The 24,031-nt window shown below is 59.1% G+C and overlaps 2 protein-coding genes across 16 annotated transcripts in view; one reads left to right on the forward strand and one right to left on the reverse strand.

Annotated features, from left to right (window-relative positions):
• Positions 1 to 5,486, forward strand: part of BRSK2 (BR serine/threonine kinase 2) — a 65,114-nt gene extending 59,628 nt beyond the window's left edge. For 4 of the 12 annotated variants that reach the window (XR_008669993.2, XR_008669994.2, XM_055356635.2 and 1 more), the window contains 2 exons: positions 1,988 to 2,035; positions 3,755 to 5,486. Coding sequence is in view for 7 of the 12 variants with exons in the window: in XM_055356635.2 (XP_055212610.1) it covers positions 1,988 to 2,035; positions 3,755 to 3,774 (68 nt within the window). In the remaining 5 variants the exon portion in view is untranslated. Of the gene's footprint in view, positions 1 to 1,987; positions 2,036 to 3,285 lie in introns of all 12 variants that reach the window. The other 8 variants (XM_055356631.2, XM_055356630.2, XM_063710869.1 and 5 more) reach the window with 5 other exon arrangements.
• Positions 5,487 to 12,221: 6,735 nt separating this feature from the next.
• The window catches only part of MOB2 (MOB kinase activator 2), a 70,319-nt gene continuing 58,509 nt past the window's right edge, over positions 12,222 to 24,031 (reverse strand). For all 4 annotated transcript variants that reach the window (XM_055356639.2, XM_055356640.2, XM_055356638.2 and 1 more), the window contains exons 2-5: positions 23,655 to 23,815; positions 23,323 to 23,416; positions 14,058 to 14,182; positions 12,222 to 13,250 (exon numbers count right to left, since the gene is read on the reverse strand). In XM_055356639.2, coding sequence (XP_055212614.1) covers positions 12,934 to 13,250; positions 14,058 to 14,182; positions 23,323 to 23,416; positions 23,655 to 23,815 — 697 coding nt within the window. In that variant the 3' untranslated portion in view covers positions 12,222 to 12,933. The remainder of the gene's footprint in view (positions 13,251 to 14,057; positions 14,183 to 23,322; positions 23,417 to 23,654; positions 23,816 to 24,031) is intronic.

Consider the following 24,031-nt stretch of genomic DNA (forward strand, 5'->3'; position numbering starts at 1 on the left):
TGCTAGGGAGCCCGCACAGGCCCTGGGAGAGCAGTGACAAGGCCCTGCCCTCGGGGCTCCCCGCCATGGCACCCTAGGAGGGCCGCGGGCTGCCTGACGGGCTGTGACTTCTCATCTCTCCATACTTCCTGACAGCCCAGGGCCATGCCTCCAGCAGGGCAGAGGGGCTTGAGCCCAGCCAGAGCGGGGGCTTCACCACAGCCTGATGGGTTCATGCAGGGGAGGGCTGCCCCAGCCTGGAACCACCAGGGTCTAGGAGCCCGAGGGTCCGTGCCACTCGGCATCCGCCAGGGAGGGCTCCCCACACTCCCCTGGGCCCATGTGTGGTGGGGGCAGGGCGGAGCACTGGGCACATGCATGGGCCTGGTCTGTCAGCAAGGGGGTGTGGGTGTGCCTCTGAACGGTGGTACGGCGTGGGGGCGCTGGGCGTCATGGGGGAGCACCCGGCTGGACCCTGGGGGTCCCTCTCCCAGCCTGCATCTCTGCAGCTCTGTGGCATGCTAGGGTCACTTCCTGTGTTTCCGTGTGGGGTCCTGGAAGCCAAAGAGGGCCCCCCTGCCCCTCCCCGTGACATCCTCATTCCATCATCATGCCATCACCTGTGGGAGCCCCCCCAGAGTGTGCTTCACCTTGCTGCGGGCTGGGGGCTGAGGTCCCCAACAGCCCTGGCCCTAACTGAAGGCCCAGTGGGTGGAGGAGTAGCCCCCTTCTCCTGATTTTGGGAGCCAGGCTGGCACAGCGGGCAAGGAGGAGCAGGGTTCCAGGTGCTCGGCCCCGCAGGTACACATGGCGCTGCCCTACAGCGGAGGCCATGCTGTCGGCCGGCAGCAGCCTCTGGCTCTCTGAGCCTTGAAAGCCTTCATCTTAGGAAGGGAAACCGAGGCCAGGGAACGACAGGGCAGCCACCAAGGCCAGGGATGGACAGGGCTTGTCCGGTAGGGCAAGCAGAAACGGGCCCCGGGGTGCTGCCCAGGGTGTCCCTGCACCTGAGCAGCGACCTGGGTGCCTCAGTCTGCTCCTGCGTGGGCTGTAGGCAAAGCTCCCCCAGCCTGGCCCTTTAAAGTGTGGTCCCACCTGTCAGCACGCAGCACTCCCCCGGAGCCAACTCCAAGCCCCTCTCTATTCCTGCCCCGGACCCTGACCTCAGTGGAGCCCATTGCAGAGGCTCTTGGGGGCCTATTCTGGGCCCCATCTGTCTCCCTTTGGACTTGGGGAGCCCAGCCTGTCCCCGTGATCTCGCTACGCCCAGCCCTGCCCACGTCCCACACTGGATGCTTTTGTCCAGTGAGCCCAGCTCCAAGGATGTGTGGAAGGTGGCTAGCCAGCAGGGGGCCTCCTCAGACACTGCCCACCCTCCCAGAGACCCCGGCCGAGGGAGGGGAGGCTGAGAGCCCCCAGTGAGCAGGCACAGGCAGACCAGGGCATGTGTCCACCCTGTGCAGGCGCCAGTGAGGGCCTTGAGGGAGTAGCCCCTCCCAGGGCCTTGCTCCCACCCCAGTCCTGGCCTGGCAGCACCATCCCCAGGCCCAGCAGTAGGGAAGAGGGCCGAGGAAGAGGGTGCCTGCCTTGAGTTGAAGGGCAGCTGGAAGCCACAGGGCCCTGGAGCTGCCGAGTGGCACAGTGAGGATGCAGGCCACGGCCAGGGCAGGGTTGTCAGCCCAGGGGAGGGGCTAGGCCCACCCAGGGCACCAGCCATATCCAGGCTCAGGCTCAGGCCGCTGGAGGTCCGGCTGCTGCCCAGGTGGCTCCGCCTTGTTCCCTGCCTCCGCAGCCCCGCCTCACTCCAGGCCCTGCCCCTGCACTGCCCCTTATAAGCTCCGCCCCCTCTGGCTCTGGGCCCCCCCCCCAATATTCCCCAGCCATGCCTCTGGGGCCCTGCCCACTCCTGGCTCCGCCCCCTCCCCATCGAGGCTGTGGGCGTCCAGCCAGAAGGCCCAGGACAGCCTTTCACTCACTCCCTCCCTCCTCTCTCCATTCTGTACTCCAGACACCACTAACTGTATGGAAATGATGACGGGGCGGCTTTCCAAATGTGGTAAGAATCCCCCATGCTCACCTGGCACCTCCACCTGCCACTTCACCGCTCAACCTCAGCCCGCTGTGGCCGCCACCTGCCACCTGGGTTGTCCCGGCCTCCCTGTGTAGATGTAGGCACCCAGCAGCCCAGATGTCCCCGGCCCCATCCTCTACCAGGAGCAGCCCAGGTCGCTCCCCCACCACAGCAAGCCCAGGCGGGGTTCCTGGCCAGACTCATCTCTGCCAGGCCCTAGGATCAGGGCAGGCCCAAGAAGGGGCTCCCAAGGCCTGAAGCCAGTGAGGGTCCCACTGGTGCAGGCTGTGGCCTAGGGGAGGGGCCGGTGCCCATCCCTCTGTCCACTGGAGGCTGTGCCTGGCAGGGAGCAGAGGGGCCCACAGCTCAGGGCCCAGGTCGGGGTTAGGCTTAGGAAGTGGGATTGAGGGGCCTCCATCGACACACCTGGGCAGTGAGCACAGGGCCCCAAGAAGGGTGGGCTCCCCATTTCCGCCCCTCTTCTCAGGACTGCCCCCATCCCAGGGACCCGGGACATGACTCTAGCCGCCTGCTCCCAGCCCCCCAGCCTGCCTCCCACATCCACCCCTCCATGCTTGCCCACCCATCTGTTCATCTGTCTGTCTGCTGCTAAACTGTGTCCAAGCTGGCCAGGGGTCGGGCTTCAGGCCTCTCTGGGGAGGTGTGGTGGGCACACCCTCTCCCTGTCATCCACTGGGCCTCATGCAGTGGGGTCAGCAGCTGCCCCCAGGGTCCTGCGAGGCTTCAGAGCTCCCAGCAGGCCCTTGTCTTTATGCTGTCATCTCCGGAGTTGGGGTGGGTCGGCCCTCATGGCTGCAAGGTGGGGAGGGAAGGGGGTGGGGCAGGGTCTTCCGGGCCAGGCCTTGGTGGGGAGGGAGGGGTCTCACCACCTGCCCCGAGCCTCACTTCGCCAAAGGAACACTGGGTCCTGCACAACAGCTCGGAGGCGCTGGGGTCCTAAGCTCCTGGCCCCACGGCGCACAGCTTCCCCACCGCACAGCCCCCAGCGTACAGGGCCCCTGCCTGCCGCCGCCTGCCCACCCTGCTTGCCGCCCACCGGTCCCCGCTCCGCCCCATCTCAGCCTCATCTCTGGGTTCTTTCCCTCGTCGAGGCCCCTTCGTTCATTTGTTTGTTTGTTCTCTTTCTCTCTCCTTCCCTCCCTTCCTCTTTCTCTCCCTTTTTTTTCTTTTTTCTTTCTTTTTTTTTTTTTTTTGTCTCTGTTCTGTGTACCCAGGCAGCCCATTGAGTAACTTCTTTGACGTAATTAAACAACTTTTTTCAGACGAGAAGAACGGGCAGGCGGCCCAGGCCCCCAGCACGCCCGCCAAGCGGAGTGCCCACGGCCCACTCGGTGACTCCGCGGCCGCTGGCCCTGGCCCCGGAGGGGACGCCGAGTACCCAACGGGCAAGGACACGGCCAAGATGGGCCCGCCCGCCGCCCGCCGCGAGCAGCCTTAGACACACTAGCCCCCCCCCCAGCACAGCACTGACAGCGGCTGCCTCGCCGCCCACCGCCCGCCCTGCCCCGAGTGGACCCGCGGCCGCGCCGCCCGTCCGTCCAGACTGTTCTCAGAGCCTGGGAGGAAAGGAAAGGGGCGTTGGGGCCGGCCTGTGGGCTGCGCCACCCGCGCCCGCTCTCTTTTCTCTCTGTCTCTGTCTCTGCCTGTCTCTGACAGCATCACTTGTTTCCACTCTGATACCAGGAATTATCCCGAAAAGTTAACATGTCACCTCCACGAGGCCATCCTCTGTGACCGAAGGCAGCTGCTGCGGACCCGCCCTCCCTCCGCTCCTGCTGTTGCTGCCGGGCAGTGAGGCCCAGCCCAGCGCCCCGTCCACCCCGCGGCAGCTCCTCGCCTCAGCTCCGCACGGCCCGTGGGAGGAGGGCCAGGCTCGGGGGAGCCTCCTCCAGCCCGGCCGACCCGGACTCCCGGTCACCTGACCCCTCAGCAAGAACAGCCTGCCTGGTGGCCTTCTGGGGCCAGGACCCCCGGTGGGCAACGTAGCCGCAGGAACAGACCCCGTCCACCCCGTCCACCGCCTCCACGCCGCACCTGGAGGCCTCCTCGCAGGCCCGTGCCCCGCCTCCCTGGCCGCGCCGCCTCCGTGTAGTCTTGGCCTCTTCAGGCTGCCTCCCGTCCTCTCGTCTCACCCGCGCCTCCCTTGCCTCATCTGGGGTGGCTGTGGGCTCCTCTCTGGCTGAGGTGGAAACAGAGAGACCCTGCGGCACCAGAGCCTTCCCAGCAGGCCAGGCCGCTGGGCTGGGATCAGTGTTATTTATTTGCTGTTTTAATTTATGGATTCTCTGCACCTCTGTTCAGGGAAGGACGGCGGCCACATCCCCTGCCGTCTGCGCGTCTCAGGCAGTGGGGGGGCTGGGGCCAGGGCGCCCTCTGAGGACAGAGCTGGTGGGGCGCGGGGGTGCTGGCGAGCTACTGTAAACTTTAAAGAATTCCTGCAAGATATTTTTATAAACTTTTTTTTCTTGGTGGTTTTTGGAAAAGGGTGTGGGGGTGGGGGCGCCGCTGGGGCAGGGCCAGGTTTTGTGTTTTAGTTCCTTGCTCCGGCTTCTTTCTACACACACATCTAAAGACGGTGCGGTTCGCTCTGTCATGGGTTCCGTCTCTCTCTGTGGAGAAGCAGCTCCACCTCTGGGGGGGCTCGGGGCAGAGGGGCGGTGTCTAGTAGTGGGCGGCAGTGCCAGCGCCCCTCTGTCAGGCTGGGGCAATCTTGGTTTTGTGTCCAAAGGTGAAGGGGTAGGAGGAGGGCCCTCAGCTGGCCCTCCCCACACACAGGACGGCAGGGGCACTGTGGGGTTTTTCTTATTAAAATGAAAAAATTGAAAAAAAAAAAAACAAAGGACAGAAAGAGTCGGTGGCGCTCCTCTGCAGGGCGTTCTGTGCAGAGCGAGGCCCAGGGCGCAGCCCTGAGAGGGCTGCAGGCCCACCCTGCCCAGTGCCCGCCGCCGTGCTTCACCCCAGCTCCAGCTTCTGTGTTCCCTTCCGCCCATGTGCCCAGCCCTCCCAGGCGGGCACAGCCCGGGTGCAGCGGCCGTGGGGGGCGGCGGGTCTGATGCATGCCTCTGCCGTGGAGTCGTCTGTCTGCTTCGGTGCCTGCCCCTGCCTCCCACCCACCTCGTGTATAGATTTTAACGCTTCTGTTAACATTAGACCTCTGCCACAGGCTGGGATTTCTATACATAAGAACAAAAGCAAACACCTAGGACAGCAAACGCCACGCGGTACAGGCGGCAAGGGGCTCTCCACGGAGATCGAGGACACGAAGCAAACTGCCTCTTGCTTGCCTTCCCCTTTTGTGCTTCGGACACACGCGGACTCCAGCAGGCGCCACGGAAATGGGCAAGCCCCTGCAGTGTACCCCTGTCATAACTGTGAACAGCTGCGGCTCCGGAACAATAAATCCCTTCCGCAAAGACAGCGACGCAGGTCTTCATCTGGGCAGGGCGGGCGCGCAGGGCTCTGTGACAGCCCAGGACAGCTTCTTGTTCCCCACTTGCAGCCCCTGGGCTGCGCCAGTGTGAATGCAGCTACCCTCTGCCCAGCTGAAGAGGGTGAGATTCCGGGCGGCCAAGGTCAGAGGTCACTTCCGATGTGTGAGGCCATCCCCCGAGGCTGCCCCAGCCTGAGGCGGGCTCCCGTTGAGGGCCAGGGCCTGGGCGGAGCAGTCTTTGCACGGCACCTCTGCCACTCCACAAGGCCTGCACGGCCACCCAGGGCCTAGGCCTTTTCCTGGAGAATGAGCCTTCTTCCCACTCTTTACTTGGGAAGGGTCCGGATAGGGTGCCATGACCCAGCCTTGGGAGTGAGGAGCCCAGGCTGAGCACAGCCCCTGGAGCTACAGCGGGGATGGTCCCAGCCATACCTGCCACAGAGGGCAGCCAGGGCCGTGGGCTCCACTGGCACGACGCCCTGGCCAGGCTGCCCCTCTGCCGCCGCAGCAGAAGGGCGAGTCCAGGCCCATGCTGTGAGGCTAGTGGCCGGGAGTCCACCGCAGCCTGGAGGAGGCCAGCAGCAGGCCTCAGCAGGGTCCAGGCAGAGACTGCGGCGTCCACAGAGCTGCCCTGGGAGGCCCACGCACACTCCCCTCCCATGTGAAGGACTCAGATGCGGCCGGACTGCACCCAGCTGTCTATCATTGGAGCAGGTGCTAACCACATGGTGGCTGGGGGGGGAGATGACCATGGGGTGGGGGCCACATCCCTGGTCTCAGCCCAACAGAAGCTAGTAGCTGTCCCACCTCCATTGTGACAAAACATCCCCAGACATTGCCATGAGTCTCCTGGTAGGGGACAGAATCACCCCCAGGTGAGAGCCACTGCCCTGAACTTCAAGCTGTGCCTGTACCCATCTCTCTGGAGGGAGCCAGGGGGTCACCATGTTTGCCAGGCTTAGTTAGCTCAGGGCTCCGCTCAGAGCCCAGGACACAGAGGGAAGCTGAGCCGTCCTCTGTTTGACCCTGGACTGCCAAGTGGCTGAGCTCACAGGAGGTTGGTACCCTGAAGAGAAGGCACTTGGGAGGGGCCCAGGGAATCAGGATCCATTCCAATCCCTGGATTACAGTTTCCCGGTTCATTTTACCTTAAGAAACAGGCTGAGGAAAGGAATTTGGCTGCTACGGTTCAGTGAGGCACAGGACAGTCTGTGGGGTCGCAGGCTACTGGCCCTGGACCGGAAGCCTTCCTGACCTGTGGTCCTGCACCTGCTTCTCTGAGAGCGGCTGACACACGCACTCCTGGCCCTCCTCTAAACATACACGGTGAGAAGTCAGCCTTCTCAGGCCCATGACTGGAGGCCCAAAAGGAAACAGTGTGTCAGGAGTCCTGCCAGCTCCCCACTGCTCAGGAAGGGGCTGTGTCCTGCAGTCCCACTTCTGACACCAAGCTCTCTTGGTTGTAAGTAACAGAACCCAAAGCGAGCTAAGCCAGAATCTGCTGGTTTATATAAAAAATGAAAACAAATATGGCAGGACTTCTGATGTGGCAGACACTAGTCTCACTTTACACCAGTCGGTCCTCACATCATTTCTATGAAGAAATTAAAATGGAGATTGAAAAAGGATGTGGTGGCCGGTCTGCCCACCTAGAGGACGGCTTCACAGTCCTGGTCCTCAGTTCCCAGGTGGCTAATCTGACGGGCGCATCTGGGCTCAGAGCCTGCCACGGCCTGGCCTGAGAGCTAGGGCCCTGGTGAACGAGCCGACTGGTGAGCCCACCCATGGGATGGCAGGTGGGTGGCGGGGGACGACAGTCTGACCCACCTCCTGCACAGGATGCAGGCGGGAGGTGGGTGCTCCAGGGAGGGGCCCTGCACACAGCAGTCCAGGCCTAGGTCTGCTCCATGGGGAGCCTGCCCTGGGCTTTTCCGTCAGCTGAAGGCAGAGGCACAGAGCCCCAGCCTCCTAAGCTGTAAGATGGAACAACTCCTGGTGTCACAAAGCCTCAGAGCTTGCAGGAGGCTGACGCCCACATGCCAGCTTCAAGGTGGGGCGTTCCAGCTGCCCTGCTCCCATCCCCTGCCAGGGAGCTCACCACAGGTGGACTGGCCCTGCCTCCCCGTCCTGCCTGCCTCCTGCCCTCCAGTGGTGTGGTGCCCAGGCCCTCTGCCCTAAGTCCAGTGCCTCCCCACTCACTCCAGTGACTTCTCCCCATCCCACCCCAACTCCCTACCACCAACCCAAGTCTCTTGGTGTGATTTGGCAAGGGGTTGGGGTCAGCAGAGAGCCAGAGAGGAGGAGGCCGGCAACAGGAGGGAGAACCAGTGGCGACTTTCCAGGCAGCGGGGCCTGCTGGAGATTGGGCAGGGCTGACAGACGTGCAGGGAACACTACCCGGGGAGCCACGTTCGTGCCAGCCGGACTGGCACAGTCTACACTGTGGGTCTCATGCCGGGGAGTTGGGCCCTCTTGTGCACCTGCCCCCAGGACCCTGTAAGAACGCCTTGGCCTGCCTGGTAGATGCCATCGTCTCCCGTGGTTTCCTACCACCGCCAAAGTTAAGTTACCACAAAGTAAGACGCTTAAAACACCAATACCTCACAGTCCCAGAGTCAAGGACTGGCCAGGTCTCACTCAAGGGGTCTCCCTGGTCTAGAATCAAGGTGTGCTCCTCCTGGAGGCTCCAGCGGAGGACCTGTGGCCGCCTGCATCCCGTGGCCCGGGGTCTCCAGCTTCGCAGCCAGGAGCGTGGGTGGAGCCTCCTCACAGCTGTGTCCTACGCATCCCAGCCTGCGTCCAGCTTCCACCATGAAGGCCTCGTGCTCTCACTGGGCCCAGACCATCTCTGCCTCTCAAGGTCAGCTGATTGCCTTAATCCCATCGCTGCTTTCATTCCCCTTTGCTGCTGGGTGACAACGTTCACTTCCATGGGACTAGATGTGGACATCACCGGTGGTGAGGGATGTCTCAGGCCGACCGCAGTACCCTCCCACTCCCGCTGCTTCACACCCATCCCACGTGCAAATGCATCCCTCCCCTCACGGCCCCAACAGTCTCCACCAAACACAGCACCCAGTCCCGTCCCAAACCTCACGCACAGCTCATCAGCTCACAAGTCGCAAGTCGCACCCTCTAAGACACCCCGATCAGGTATGGGTGACACTCTGGGCATTCCACCCTGGGGCAGTTTCCTCTCCATCTGTGGACCCCGAAAGCTAGAAAATCAGTTACCTGCTCCCAAAATACGACCAGAGAACAGACGCGGAATGCCAGTCACAGACACTCCTGTTTTCAAGGAAAGTTTGGCTGGGTGTGACGGTCCAGCACTTTGGGAGGCTGAGACAGAAGGGATCACCTGAGCCCAGGGGTTCAAGACCAGCCTGGGTAGTGAAACTTCAACTCTACAAAATATTTCAAAATCAGCCGGGCGTGGTGGCTCGCACCTGTGGTGCTGGCTACTCAGGAGTCTGAAGGGGGAGGATTGCTTGAGCCCAGAAGTCTGAGGCTGCAGTGAGCTAGGATTACCCAGCACTCCAGTTTGGGTGACGGTGAAACCCAGTCATTTATATGTGCATACACACGCACACGTGACACACAGAGAAAGCTGCAAGGTGCCTGTGTCGCTGCTCCCAAGAAATCCAAAATCCAGCTGGGCACACTTCCTCCATCCCAGCAAGGCCTGGGAACTCCTTCTGTGGGTCCCAACTCTGCCTCTGTGCTGACGCCTCCACCCTCAGGGCCATGCTCTCTTTTTATGAAACGTAGCAAGTGTTTGCAGCTGAACAGTTTAGTCTGCTTCCTGCCTGCTGATTTTTGGGGCTCAAGAGCCTTTCATCACATCCCCTCTGCCTCAGTCCAAGCCAGCTGAGTTTCTGATGGTGTAAGAGCCCCTCGTGGTTCCCACAGGGCTTCACCGGATCCGTAAGACCCAAGGCTCGTCCACAGACCTCCCACAGTGGTCCCTGCTTTGAGCATCTGCTTGAGTGACCCAGGGCATCCACCAGCCACAGGCTCGCCCTCCTCCAGGAGCTCTTGGTGTGGCCGTTACTCCGAGCACACATTCCTGACAGTGAATCTCCTGACATCAGCATCTTCAGCTGAGAATTCCCGATGGCAGGGTGCTCACCCCTCTGCTAATGTCCTTCCCTCACTCAGTGGCCAACCTGAGCAGCGCAAGGGGCCCAGGCTGACCACCCGTGAGTGCTGCCCGCACGTGGCAACGGGACAGAGTGCAGCTGCACCTCTGCCCCCATGGACGGGGCTCTCCCTGGCTCCCGTTCTTTCCTTTCCCTCTGAGCTCCCACCTGCACCTTTAACTCCACATGTCCGAGAACGGGCGGGTCAGAGCAGCTCTGACTCTTCTCAGAGCCCAGGCTGGTTCCTCCGAGCCCCTCGAGCCGCGCTCGCCTCCATCCTTCTACCACCTGTTTAACAACATCACAGGCTTTTTCTATCACCCTCAAAATTCTTTCAGCCCAATTCCAAAGCCACTTCCACCTTTCTAGGTATTTGCTACAGCAGCGCCTCATGCCTAGAACCAAAATCTGCCTTCATCTCCTGTTGCTGCAGTTGCCATGAACTTCGTGGCTGGAGGCAAAACGAACTTACCTCAAACGGACCTCACCGGGCTAGTATGCAGGGCCGGTTCTTTCTGGGTGCCTTCCTTTCCCAGCTTCTAGGAGCTGCCTGCACTGCTGACTCAGGCCCTTCCCACGCCGTGCTGTCTTCCTCCGCTGCCTCCCTGCTCAGTGCCCTTGGCTCTCCTGACAACACTGGGCCCATCCAGATAACCTCCCCATCCTCAGGTCAGTGACCGGGAACCTGATTCCATCTGCAGCTTCCATCCTGCTGTGCTATCTAAGGAGACAGTCTCTTAGGATTAGGACACGGATCTCTTTTGGGGACCATCATTCTGCCTTTCAGAACACAGACCATAGATAGAGACTTAGTGAGCCATGGCTGCAGCTGGGGGTGAGGCTGAGCCCTCAACACTGAGACCCCCCTCAGTGTACAGGCCTCCTGTTCATGGAGGGAAACGGAGGCAGAGGCAGGAAGGCCTGACCAGGACTCCAGGTCTTATAGCAAGAACCCATCCCAGTGGAGGACAGCACACAGCAGTCCCCTCAGCCCAGGAGCGGGACAGGTCCACCAGACAATGGCCTAGCAGCAGGCGCCCCCAATGCCCAGCGCCAGCCCTCCTCCCAGGCACCCTTCCCAAAGGAACTCATGTCCGCGACTCCCACGTGCCCTGGGGACCCTGCAGCTGCATCCTGAGTGTGAGACCGGCACGAATGCGCACCCCGGACACCTCCTAAGGCCGTCCCACAGCCTCCACACACGCTCCATCTGAGGCTGCCTTAGAGGCTCCGGCTGGAATCCCGGTGTCCTCCTAGCCCCTTCAGCCCCAGTGGAGCTGGCCCCCAGCCCCCTGTGCCCTACAGCACTCTCAGTCCAATCTTCCACCCGGCCTCCACTCGGCAGCCAGGCCCCAGGTTCGCCAGCACACAGCGACCCAGGCTGTGTGCCCGGTTGGCTCCCTGTGGCCTCAGCCAGGAGCTCCCTGCACACCCTAGCCGGAGCCTCAGCCAGAGAGGGCGGCCCCACCAGGCCACCCGCCCGTTCTTGCCCTCCCTCGCCGGGGGACCTCCTTGCTACCTAGGCCAGCGCGGGTCCCTGCCTCAGGCTCCTACGCTCAGCCCCTTCAGTCAAGTTCTGTGGGTGTCCTGGGGCCTCCACTCTGGGGGTCCACGCAGAGCATCAGGAGACAAGGGTGGGTGGCACCCAGCAGGCCTCTCTCTGGGAACTGGGTTTGGCTCCAGGCACTGACTCACCATGCGGCCCAGGGTCACGGAGTCAGTGCGGGCCCTCGTGGGGAGGTGGTGGACCAGGCGGTGAAGGCCTTAGGGTACGCGTGGATGTCGGAGGAGATGCCCTCAGCTGACTCCAGACATGTTCTGAGAAGCCCAGAGGCTGTCAGCTCTCGGGGTGGGAGGCAGAGACAGGGCAGGGGAAGGGCCTCTGACCTGCAGCTCGGTCCCTGGGAAAGCCAAGAAGGGGCCTGTTGGCCACAGGTGCATCGTGCAGGCTGAGCCCGAGGCCAGGGGAGCACCACGACCTGGGCAGGCCCCACTAGCTAAGGGGGAGCGGACTGCCCGAGGTCACTGTGCAGCAGGTGCCATCGGCAGGGGCCCACAGTCCTGAAGTCTGAACCAACTAGGCCCTGACCCTGGAAGCCCTCTCTTCCCACTTCTCAGCCCACTCAGGTCCTGATAAGCTCCAGGCTTCAGCTTAGGGCCCCTCTCCCTGCAGCACGTGCCCACCCATTCCCAGGCTGAGGACACAAACCTGCTTGCCCCTGGGCCACGCTGTCCCGGCCAGGAATGGCTCCTGCGGCAGAGCCACTGTTTCAGGCTGGCCCAGAGCCCTTCGGAGATGTCCCCAGCTTACTGCAGCCACATTTGAGGGTCCCCGCCACCAGCATGGGGAGAGGCAGGGGGCTGAGGCAGCTGGGGAGAGCGAGTGACACACTCTCTGCTGCCCCCACGGCACCTGCATGCTGGCTGTGGACCCTCGCAGGCAGTGAGGGGCGAGTCTGCTCCGACCCCCACTCTCGGGGCAGCCTCCGGGGTGCCTGCTCCTGGGGCTGCCCACCAAGCAAGTGGCCGTGCTGCCCACACTGTGGGGGGGTCACCGAGACGCTGAGACGTACACAGGCTCTGACCTGAGAGAATTCTTTTTATTACGAGTGAACAGATGAACTAAGGTAAGCGGGTCTCAGCCTTCTGCTGGTACAGCATCTCCACACAGGGCCTCAGCCCCGTCCTGGCCTTGCCTGAGGACTGCACCATGGGTGTTCCTTGGGCATGGAGGAGGCAGCAGGAAGGGGTGACAGGAGCAGGTGCAGGGCACCCCACACCACAGGCCTCCCCCACCTCTGAGCTGCCAACAGCCAAGACTCCTGGCGAGGCCGGGAGAGGAGAGGTGAGAGGGAAGGAGGGTCTCTGTGAAAGCAAGCCCCACCCCCAGAGCAGAGCAGAGCAGAGACCCAGGTCTGCAAATCACACCCTCCCCCCAAGAGTTCCTCCTTTGAGGCCAGCAGCACCGGAGGGAGGGCAGGGGCTGCACGGAGACCAGAGAAAGGAAAACCCCACAGAAGAAAACTCAAAGCATCAGTCCCATGCGTGTCTGCTGAACGAGTGAATGGGCCCAAAGGCTCTTCTCTACAAACGGCACGCATCCATCCGACAGGGGGCCACAGGAGACGGCCAAGGCCGTCTGCGTCTGTGCCTGTGCAGCCCACACCAGTGCAGCCCGGGGCCCTCTCAGACCTCACCACACGCGTGCCCAGCACGTGTGCACACGCAGATGCAGGAGAGAACACACACCACCGTCTCTTTGCACACGTGCGCCCCTGTCCGGCCTGGGAGGCTCATCTCTCCTTCACGTGGTTCTGTGCTCCCGGGCCCCCGCTGCCGGCCCCATCCCCGCTGCCCCCACTGTGGACCCCGCCGGCCCCGCTGCATAGCACCTCGGTGAGGTCGTCCATGATGGCGGTCTCTTTGGGGTCCAGCAGGTTGAACTCCCGAGCAAAGAGGATGAAGTGGACGTAGAGCGTGTTCAAGTGTCCGTGCAGCTCCAGGGCCAGCGTCTCCTTGAAGTGGGCCCAGTAGATGTGTGCCAGCACGTGGAACAGGTGTCTGCAGATCTTCCTCACCAGGGACTCAAAGGAGCTGGGGAATTCTCTGCCTGGGGAAGGCCACCGTGTCATAAGCTGCAGACATCCCTTGCCCCAACAGAGGCCAGGCCCCTGGCACCCAGCCTGGTGGGTCTGGTACCTGCCACCCACACCTTGACCCTGCCACCCTCAGGGCCTACAAAAAGCCCCAGCAGCAACAGCTTCTGCCCATCAGCAGGCACCACAGGGACTTGCCAACCCCGGGTCTGGGCTGCTGAGACCTCCCTGCGTGCTCAGGCTCCGGAGGCTGCACCTGCCCTGAGGGCTGGGAGCTCCTTGGGCCATCCTGGCCACCTCCTCAGGAAGGGGCCTGTGATTGGGCACTCGGGCCCCCGTGGTGTCTCCCTGATGGACACTTGGGGCCGTCTCCCAGGCCAGGACGGAGGTGGCGATGGGGGCACAGGCCTCTCCTGTTGTCCCCTGCCGTCCCTCTGGCAGCACGGGAGTGGCGTGGAGCCCCACCACATCCCACCAAAATCTGGACACAGGCTCGGCGGCTGATATCCAGCCCAAGCCCCCACAAGCTGGACGGTGAGAGCAGCATGAGCGGCAGAAACCAAGAGGGGCCCAGTGCAGCCGCATGGCCCAGAGGGCCAGGGAGACGGCCCTTGGCCCTGGCTGGGCTGACCCCTGCCCAAGGGCTCCGGCCTCACCCCACAGCCCAGGTGGCTCCATGCTAAGCAGGGGCTGGGATGGTGCAGCTGCCGCCCTCCGTGCCTCTGCCCCTCTCAGCACAGGGGCTTGGTCACTTGCAGACACGTCCTGAATGCTCCCTGCCCCACCGTGAGGATGACCGCCCAGTGCTGGGGGAGACGAACCATATTTTGTGGGGAACACGTCCTCATCCGTCACCAGCTTCTGTACAGAGCTCATGACGAAGTCAACGTACTGCGGGGCCGTGCACTTGACCTTCTTCCCCCGCTCGTCATACCAGTAGTACTGTCTGTGGAGACAGAGACACGGTCAGGGCATGCGCCCACTGCACACCCACCCAGCCACTGGGTCCCACCCGCTCAGGTCATCTGCGGGCAGAGGTGGCGCCAGCAGCGGAGGTGTGGCAGACCCAGGTGTCTCCCTCCCTGGACATGCACACTGTCCCCACACACTGTCTGCAGGGACCACACTGCACTCTATGGAGGGGACTGCCTGCGCTGACTTAGAACTACGCCAGGATCATGCTGGGGAGCCTGCCAGCCACATGGCTGTACAGGTGTGTGATTAAAGGAAGGGGTCGTCTTCATTTTCTCCGCTTCTATATGGCTTCAATTGTATTCGTTTACACAAGTGCGTGCTGCTGTTTTTCTGTTGTATTTTCAAAACACAGAGCTCCTTCTCTTCCCAGGAAGCTGTGCTGTGGCTCGTCGGCCAGGCCCCACCCTTTGGGAGAGCCCTGTTCTGACTGCTAGAAGCCACGCCCCTCTCCGGGGAAACCAGAGGAGGGCGGTGGTCTCCGTGGGCACCTGCAGCTAACAGCCTGGCCAGGACAGGGACCTGGCCCCTGAAGGCCCAACCCGAGGCCCCCTCTTGGCCCTGTACACAGGGCGGCCAGTCCTCATGTGAGACTCGTGGCCCCAGAGCAGGCTGGAGCATCCTAGGGACATGGACACCCTGGGTTTGCCTCTTACTGTTGGGTCCAGCCATGACAAGGGTGTGCTCTAGCTCATGTAAATATAAGGTGACCCCCAGCCCCTAACACCCCTCCTCCCCCAGCACAACACCAAGACCCAGGGCACCCACCTGGCAGCCACCACCCCTCTACCCCCGCCACGGTGCTGGGTCTCAGTCCTCCAAGGCCATGCCCACAGTGGCTGCCCCCGCAGGCCTGAACCAGGGCATGCTGAGGCCGATGCCGCAGCCCCACCCACAGGCAGTGGAGAGTGCTGTGGTGGGAGTGCTTACACCTGAGACATGGCCAACACTATGGGTCGGGGTTTCCTCCCTGAGAGCCAGCTCCCAGCTCACGACAGGTGGGAATGGGCCACAAAGCACAGAGCACTACTGGCCACTGAGCAAACGCCCCCTCCACACCATGGCCACAACCACCATCGCCTCCACTGCCCCAGCTAGACCAACGGGCAGTCTGCCAGTACCAGGCTCCACATGAACCGCTCCCACCCTCCTCATCCAGTCACGGTTCCTCTTGGAATGGCCCTGGGTGGGGCAGTGCTGAAAAGGATGGACCCAGGCTCCACTCTGGAGGCCACTCTTCTCTTGGCCAGCTCCAAGCATCGTGCCCTGGGTTCCAGAGCCCACCAAGCACCTGGGGAGATGCCCCAAGGGCTGAAACGGCCACGGGGGGATCGCCCACTTCCTGCGCAGCCAGAGAAGCCATCCTCCCAGCTGGGCACAGGGCCTCCAGCGTCTCCGGGCACAGGGCCTCCAGTGTCTCTGGGCACCCCTCTGCTGTGTCCAAGAAGCCCCTCAGCCTGTGCACTGCAGATCCCGGGGGGAGTCACCAGAGTTACCAAGAAGCTAGAGGATGACATTGCAAGCCCTGCATGCTGGCACCCTGCCCTCTGCAACAGAAACAGCCATCAGGCCACCTCCCAGCACCACCAGGGCCCTAGGACAACCCCCTCCCAGCACCCACCTCCAGAATGCAAACCAGGAGCTCTCATGTGTGCCCTGTGCGGGGCTGACTCAGGCCACCCGAAGGGGAAGTGCAGCCCCAAAATGGACAGGCCATGAGGACGGGGATGCAGTGTCCACACCTGCCTCTCAGGTGCTGTCCTCCCCCTGGGGCAGCTCTGCATGACCTTCACGCCCACCTGCCCAGGCTGCCGGCCTCACCGTGGGCATCGCCACCAGGCTGTCAGACCCTCTGAGAATGCAGAGACAACAGTCCTTTCAGCATCTGCTCCTCGAGAACGATGTAGAGGACGCACGTGTCCCCACTGTCCTGGGGTTCCCAGATAGTGTAGGGGAGGCCCAGCCCCTAAGGGCCAGGCTGAGGCCCATGTTTCCAGGGCGAGGACCCAGCCAGGATGGCCAAGCACTCTGCAGGAGTCAGACACCGGCTCCAGGGACCCTGACACTGCAAGCTGACATCTGATGCACCCGGCCACAGGTGTGCGACAGGTCTCAAAACAGTGGAGGTTAGAGACGGAAACCCTTTTCCACGATGCAAACCCAGAGAAAGCAGTAACTCAGGGACACTGTGGGTTGTCCCATCTGTTCTGAAAGATGGAACACCACTGTTTCCTGTACTTCTTCAATTATCAGTAAACCGTTTCTGGTATATAGTTCTAAGATTTTTATCCACATGTGGACTCACGCATTCATAACCACAATCAGGACACGCAGCGGCTTACGTGGCCCCTCACACCCGTGCTGCTGTGCCCCCAGCACCCCGGGGATGGCTCCTCAGGGATGGGCCGCAGGAAGGAATCGCACCATGCGGATCCTCCCGATCTGGGCCCCTCTTGCACGGAGGCCCCTGGGATGCAGTCACGTGGCAGATGTGTCGGAAGTCCATGGCTCCTCACTGCCCAGACACTGCCCCTGCAGAGACGGACATGGCGTGCTCATCTATTCACCTGTGTCCCTGCCAGCAGAACAGAGCCCCAGGTGGCCACATCCTGGCCAGCACCAGTGTCCCGACCGGCATGTGGGCAGGTGGACATGGGTCTGCCCATGGTTTCGGCTTGCCTTTCTCTAATTGCTAACAACACAGGATAGCCCCAGCTGCCATCCTTACACCCTCTTTGGCAAACTGTCTGCTCATTTCTTTTGCTGACAGTTAACTGGACTGTTTTGTTTTCTTACTGCTGAGTTGTGTATGTTCTTTATGTATTCTGGATATCAGTCCTTTGTGGGATGTGTGATTTGCAAATGTTTTCTCTCCCAGCCTGGAGTTTGTCTTCTTTCTCTTAAAAGTGTCTTGAAGCAAAAGTTCTGAATTTTGCTGCCTAGTGTCAGGTCATAAGGATTTCCTATGGTTTCTTCCAAAAGCTTTGTAGTTTTAGATGTTTGCATGAGGCATGCGGGTTAGGTCAGTGTTTGGTTTTTGACACAAATGACTGCTTTTCCCAGCAGCATTTGTTGAATGGACTACCCTTTCTCCCTTGAATTTATTTTGCTCTTTGTCAAAACTCTGAGGGCCCCGTTTGTGTGGGTCTATCTCTAGACTGTCCATCCACACGTTTGTGTGGGGCTGTCTCCGGACTCTCCGTCCACACGTTTGTGTGGGGCTGTCTCCGGACTCTCCATCCACACGTTTGTGTGGGGCTGTCTCCGGACTCTCCGTCCACACGTTTGTGTGGGGCTGTCTCCGGACTCTCCGTCCACACGTTTGTGTGGGGCTGTCTCCGGACTCTCCGTCTACACGTTTGTGTGGGGCTATCTCCAGACTCTCCATCCACACATTTGTGTGGGGGCTATCTCTGGACTCTGCTGTGTTCCATGGAGCTCTGTATCCATTCCTTCAACACTGCACACTGTCTTAATTACTAGAGTTTCACAGTAAGTCTCAAAAATGTGAGATTCCTCTAACTTATTTTTTCAAAATCATTGTAGCTATTTCAGTTAATTTGTCCCTCCATATAAATTTTAGAACTAACTGGTCTATACTTGAACTCTGCTGGGATTTGGATTGAGACTGCACTAAACCAACAGATCAGTTTGGGGGAGAATTTGTGTTTGGAGTCATCTTCCAGGTGATAAGCACAGTGCGTCTCTCCATTTACGTAGACCGTCGATTTTCTGTAACAGCATTTCGTAGTTTCCAGGGTGCAGATCCTGGGAATGTCTTGTTAAGTTTATAACTAAGGATCGCATTATTTTTGGAGCTATTATAAATGGCATTTTAAATATTAATTTCAGTTTTAAATTTCACATTGCTAATATCCAGACCTATGACTGATTTGTGTGTGTTGACCTCGCTAAATTTATTATTATTATTTGCTACAATCCTTGAGGTTTTCCCAATCACACTATGTGTGCACAGGGATACAGCAATCCCCCCCATCCACAGGGGATGCACTGCAAGACCCCCAGGGGATGCCTGAAGCCACAGAGAGCACCAAACCCTATATATGCTGCGCTTTCTCCTATACATACATTACTAAGATAAAGACAGGCAGATTTGATTGATTGACTGAGATAGGGTCTCGCTATGTTGCTAAGTTAGTCTCGAACTCCTGAAGTGATCCACTGCCTCAGCCTCCTGAGTAGCCAGGATTACAGGTGTGAGCCACCACACCCAGTGTAATTCATAAACTGAGGACAATCAGTTGCAGTGAGTGGCTGGGGTCGCATCTCAGGGGGTCCCTTGCTGGCCTCCTGCAGGCTCAATGGCAACACGCTGCTGCTCCCATCCTCTCACCTCCTCCACCCACAGATCCAAGTACTCAACACGCACTGTGGCTGTCACTTTTGCAATTTCAGGTGTAACAGCGAAATTAACGTGACTTTTTTTCCCTTTTTCACAATTTCATAAAGAAGAGATTTGTTCTTACCTTAGATCTTAGCAAACCTCACACACAATCTGTTTCTTTCTACTCAGAACTTTCACCTTTTCATCTTTAGGTCAAGGAAGTGCTTTCTGTCTTCTCTTTGGCATATCTGAATTGCCAGCATCACGCTCTTGTGCTTTGGGCCGCCTCACGTCACATAAGGGCAACCTGAGCACGAGCACCCTGGCACTGCCGCAGTGGATCCGCACGGGGGCCGAGGCACAGCTGGGCCGAAGGAGGAGGAGGCACACCTGGAGCAGGACGGTGGAGACCGCATCACACTGCTCAGAACAGCATGCAATTGAAAACTTATTAACTGTTTATTTCGGGAATTTTTCCATTTACTATTTTCAGACCATAGTTGACCATGGGTAACGGAAACTGTAGATAAGGGGGGCTTATTGTTTTATTTCTTTTCCAATCTGGATGCCTTTTATTCTTTCTTCTTACCTTATGGCACTGACTATCTTAGGCAAGTTCTGATATACTGCGCTTTCCAAAGAGTTGGTCCATTTAACCCAAGCCATAGAATTCATGTGCACAGAGGGTTTTTTTTGCAATACTTCCTTATTATCCTTTTAACATCCACTGGGTCTACAGTGACACTCCTCTTTACATCCACAGGGTTTAGTGACACTCACTCCTTTTTATTGATCATTGCATCTTCTCTCTTATCTTTGTACCTACTAAAGGTTTACCAGTTTATTACCTTTCCAAGTCATCACATTTTGATTTCACTCATTTCCCCTATTGTTTTAAAAATCAATCTCAGTGCTTTCTGTTCTTATTTACTTTCTTCTCCTTGATTTTGACTTATTTTGCTCTTTTTCTAGTTTAAGTTGGAAGCTTAGATTACTGAAAGTCGTCTTCTTTTTCTAAGAAAGCATTTAATCCTATAAATCCCCTCTAGGCACTGCTTGAGTTATGTCTCACAAATTCTGACATGCTGTATTTTCCTGTGCACAGTTTGTTAAAGTTTTTTTCTTGAGGCATCCTCTCCGACCCATGGATTACTCAGAATTGTGTTAGTCTGCAAGTGTTTGGAGACGTTCCTGTTCTCTGTTACTGATTTCTAATTTAACTCCACCATGGTCAGAAAACTTACTTCGTATGGTTTTGATTTTTTAAAATTTGTTAAGGGCTCTTTTGTGACAGGTATGCTCCATTTTGGTAGCTAATCTTTGTGAAGGTGAAAAGATGGGTGTTCTGCTGTTGAGGCTGCAGTGTGTGTGTCATTTCAATCCAACCCACGGGTGGGGTCATCGGGCTCCGTGCTCTCGCTGTTTATGAGGCTCCATCGCTGAGAGGAGGGCTGCAATCCCCGGCTATCATGTGATTTCCACCCATGTCTCCGTGCCGTTCAGGCCGTCCGTTTGCTTTGTGTGGAAAGCCCTGCTGTCTGGCGCACACACATTTACGGCAAGATTTCTTCAAGAGCTGCTCCTTTTCTAAATAGATAACCTTCTTATTCCTGGTCACTTCCTTCCTCGGAGTCTCCTTTGGCACTGACATAGCCACTTCCGCTTCCTTCTGATGGGTGTTTTCTCAGCACATCTTGTCCTCTTACTTCTCACCTGCCTGCACCACAGCACCTAGAGTGGTGTGACACACAGGGTGCTTATGCCCCACATTCCCATGTTGAAAGCTTAACCCCAGACGCAAGGGCATCTGGAGATGGGGCCTTCGGGAGGTGATGAGGTTGCAAGGGCAGAACGCTCATGAACGGAACTGGTAGCTCCGTCGCCCTGCCTTCCTTCCAGCAAGAAGGTGCTGTCTGTGGACCAGGAAAGGGACCCTCACCAGACACTGAATCTGGCTAATCAGATCCAGTGACGTGGTCAGTGCCCCCTTCCTGATCCACAGTGGATCTTCACCTTGGACTTTCAGCTTCCAGAACCGCAAGAAATAAGATTCTGTTGTTCACAAGCCACCTAGCCTATCGTGTTTCGTGACAGCATCCCGAATGAAATACGACAAATGAGCTTCTTGTAAACACCAGAGAGTTGGTTATTTTAAAAATCCATTCCCATAAGCTGCCCAGTCCCGTCTGTTGATCTGTTAGCATTTAGGTTTTCCAGTATTTGCTGTTTGTTGCCTCTGTTTCTCATTCCTTATGGTATTTCTTCTTTCCTGCTTTCTCTTGGGCCAATGAAATGTTTTTGTATTTCATTTAAATTTACCTATTCTGATTCTGACTGCGTCTCTTCACATAAGCTCTGCAAGGCCTGCTCAAAGGGCTGTAACACGCACCTCAACCCCACATGCTCTCCATGGCACCCACATATATGCTTCCACTGGAGCATAGCAGCTCTCTTGCCCACAGCCCCACCGCCGCCACAGGCCCCACAGCCGCCCTGGGAACGGCACTGCACAGGCCCCATGGCCGCCACAGGCCTCACAGCCGCCCTGGGAACGGCACTGCACAGGCCCCACGGCCGCCACAGGCCCCACAGCCGCCACAGGCCCCACGGCCGCCCTGGGAACGGCACTGCACGGGCCCTGCCGGACACTACTCTTGTTTTCTTGCACCATCACTGGCGTCTCCACAAATACTCAGTGGGAGGAGGCCCTCCTGTTGGGAGAACTCTGCAGGGAGCCTCTGGAACAGGTCTGCTGGCTGTGAGGGCTCTTGGTTTTGAGTGACTTTGGACACTGGCTGGATGCGGAATTCTGGGATGACCTTTCTTTTCTCCCAGCACTGGAAGATGTGTGGGGCTTCCTTCTTCCTTCTGGCCTCCTGGGTTTCTAACAAGTGCCACGGTCATTCACTGCGGCATCTCTTGTCAGTACCAGGCCACCGCCATCTGCTGACAGAGGATGGCTGCCAAGGGCTTTTTCTTTGCCCCCAGTTCTCAGCATTTGGTTGCATGCATCTGCACGTGTCTGTGAGCCTTATTTGGGGTTTGCTTAGCTTCTTAAGTCTGTAGGTTTGTGTCTTTGTGGGAAGTTCTCAGCCATTATTGCTGCAATGTGTTTCCGGCCCCGCCCCCTTTCTCCTCTCCCTAGGAGTCAGACATCAGCCTTTTTGGGACTGTCCTACAGGCCCCAGCAGGGAGGAGACACGCCTCAATCCCAGAGCCCTCACACGACCCAGGCAGACTTGCTGGTCTTTTGGGTGGCAAGTGGCCCTGAGGCCCTCTGAGAAGTCTCCATGTTTCTCTTAGTTTGAGTGGATTTCTGGCCCTTGGTTTGAAAGGATTCCTGGGAAGGCATTACATGCAATTAATTCACACACATCTACTACCACCATGATGCCAGCTCCAGATGAGAAGGACCAAGAGGCAAATCTGGGTGGCCTAGGCCCTCCAAGGGGACATAGGTCTGCCCAACACCACATCCTACACTCCTCCAAGGACCCCTTTTCCAAACCAACCCAGTACCACAGAACACGCAGGAGCAGAGCCTCTGGGAAGGGTGCCAGGCCCCGTCTGCCCAGGAGCAGAGGCGCTGAGCCAGCACTTGGCCACAGGTCGCTCCAGAGCCACAGTGGACACAAGGCTCTTGAGTAGCTCTCCGGTGCTGCCCTGCCACCTCAGGACCCATCTCCATGCCTGATCCATGGAGGCCACCGCCGTCTCACATTGAGCTTGCTCCCCTCAAAGCCATAAGCACTGTCCCCATCTTCCTGGGCCATGCCTGGCTGTGACACCTCATTTTCCTGGGGAATTAAGAGAGTGAAGCCAGCTGTTGTCTGTACTGGCCCCGGTGTCACCCATAACCAAACCAAGCTGTGACCCATCATGGCCATGAGGGCGGGGCCCAGCAGGACTGAAGCCAAGGGGACGCCTGCCACCTGCCTGTGCAGAAGCTCCCCTTGGCTTCTTGAAGGCAGAACTCAGCTTTGCCTGGGGACCACGTCTCCCTGTGCCAGGGCCAGGAAAGCCATGTCTGTGGGCAGGATGACTTTCAGGACGCACTCACAGGCACACATTCTGTCCCTGACCTGTGTGCACTGACAACAACGGGACATCAGGGAAAAGCTTTCGCCCTCCTCAGCCGCACATGTCCCAGGCTAAGCCCAGCAGACCCAACCTCCTCCTGCCTGCAGCCTCCAAGGCTGCCTTCAGCAACCCAGGCCTGGCGGCGCTCCTTCCTGTGCTACGCAAGTGGGGTGCTCAGGGCCACTAACGGACACCCACTTACTGAGGAAATCAGGGTGCAGTGCTTCCAGGAGAGAGCTACCAGCACCAGGCATGTTGGATGGTCACGGAGAAGGCACTTGAGCCCCCATGAAATGAATAGCCGAGCAAGGAGCTGTGGCCTGCCCAGCCCAGCCCTCACTGTCCCATCCAGAGCTGTCACGGGAGCCAGCGGAGAAGCCAGCGGAGAAGGGCTCTCTGCAATCTTAGGGCATTCCTTCTGGAAATGTCTCTGTCCCTAGAAACATAGCCCATCAACCCCCACCAGCTCCTGCACCTTCTGGGCCCCACTGGGGACCTGGGTAGCTGGGCCACTGGCCCAGCCTGTGGCCTTTCCACAGGAAGGTTGATGTTGTGGAAGGCCTGTGCCAAGACTTCTCAGGGTCTCCAGGTGAGAACGGAATCTGAGAGGACAGGAGCCTGGGGCAGCGGGGGCTCAGAGCCCACCGAGTCTCCCAAGAGAAAGTGGGCTGTAGCCAGGCAGCACTCACGTGTTGCACACGGCCATTGTCTGACACGTCTCTCCTGTGCAGAACTCCGAGATGGTGCTATACTGCAGGTTGATGTGGTGGAAAAACGTCGTGGCTGGAAGAGAAGAGAAGGAGCCAGATGTGAAAAACACCACAGCTGAGCCGCCCTGTCCACCCCTGCTTCCAGCAACAGGTGCAGGAGCTCGGCTGGGTGAGCTCTGCCCGTCCACGGGCCACACTCTCCCCTCGCGGCAGGGGGCTGCTGAGCACCAGCCGTGGGGGTCCCCCTTGAGGAGGGGCTTCGAGGAGGAGCGGGGAGGAGGGAAGGGGCCCGCCCCCAGGCCCCCGCGCACTGTTGCTGGCCAGCCACTCGTTAAGGTCAATCTCGCGGGGCAGCACCACCAGCTCCTTGAACTGGAAGTCGGTGATCCTGGCCTTGGTGTGCTCGGGCTCCAGGTAGGCTTTCCTCTCCTCCGCAGCGGGCTTCTTGCCATTGGGCTTGGCTTTGGACTTCCTGCCAAGAGAGGAGACGCGGTGTGGTCACTACACGCCCATCAGACCCAGGGCCTGCCCGGGGGGTCAGTTGTGGCCAGCGCAGGTATAGAGGGAGCTGCCCGAGCCCATCGGGGCGACACTGCCTCCCTGCCAGGCTCAAAGGACACCAACGGGACACCAACGGTGAGGCTGCTCCGCAGAGGGGCCAGTGGAGCTGCCTTGCATGGCACCTCCT

This window comes from Gorilla gorilla, chromosome 9, assembly GCF_029281585.2.
Source record: "Gorilla gorilla gorilla isolate KB3781 chromosome 9, NHGRI_mGorGor1-v2.1_pri, whole genome shotgun sequence".
Classification (NCBI taxonomy): domain Eukaryota; kingdom Metazoa; phylum Chordata; class Mammalia; order Primates; family Hominidae; genus Gorilla; species Gorilla gorilla.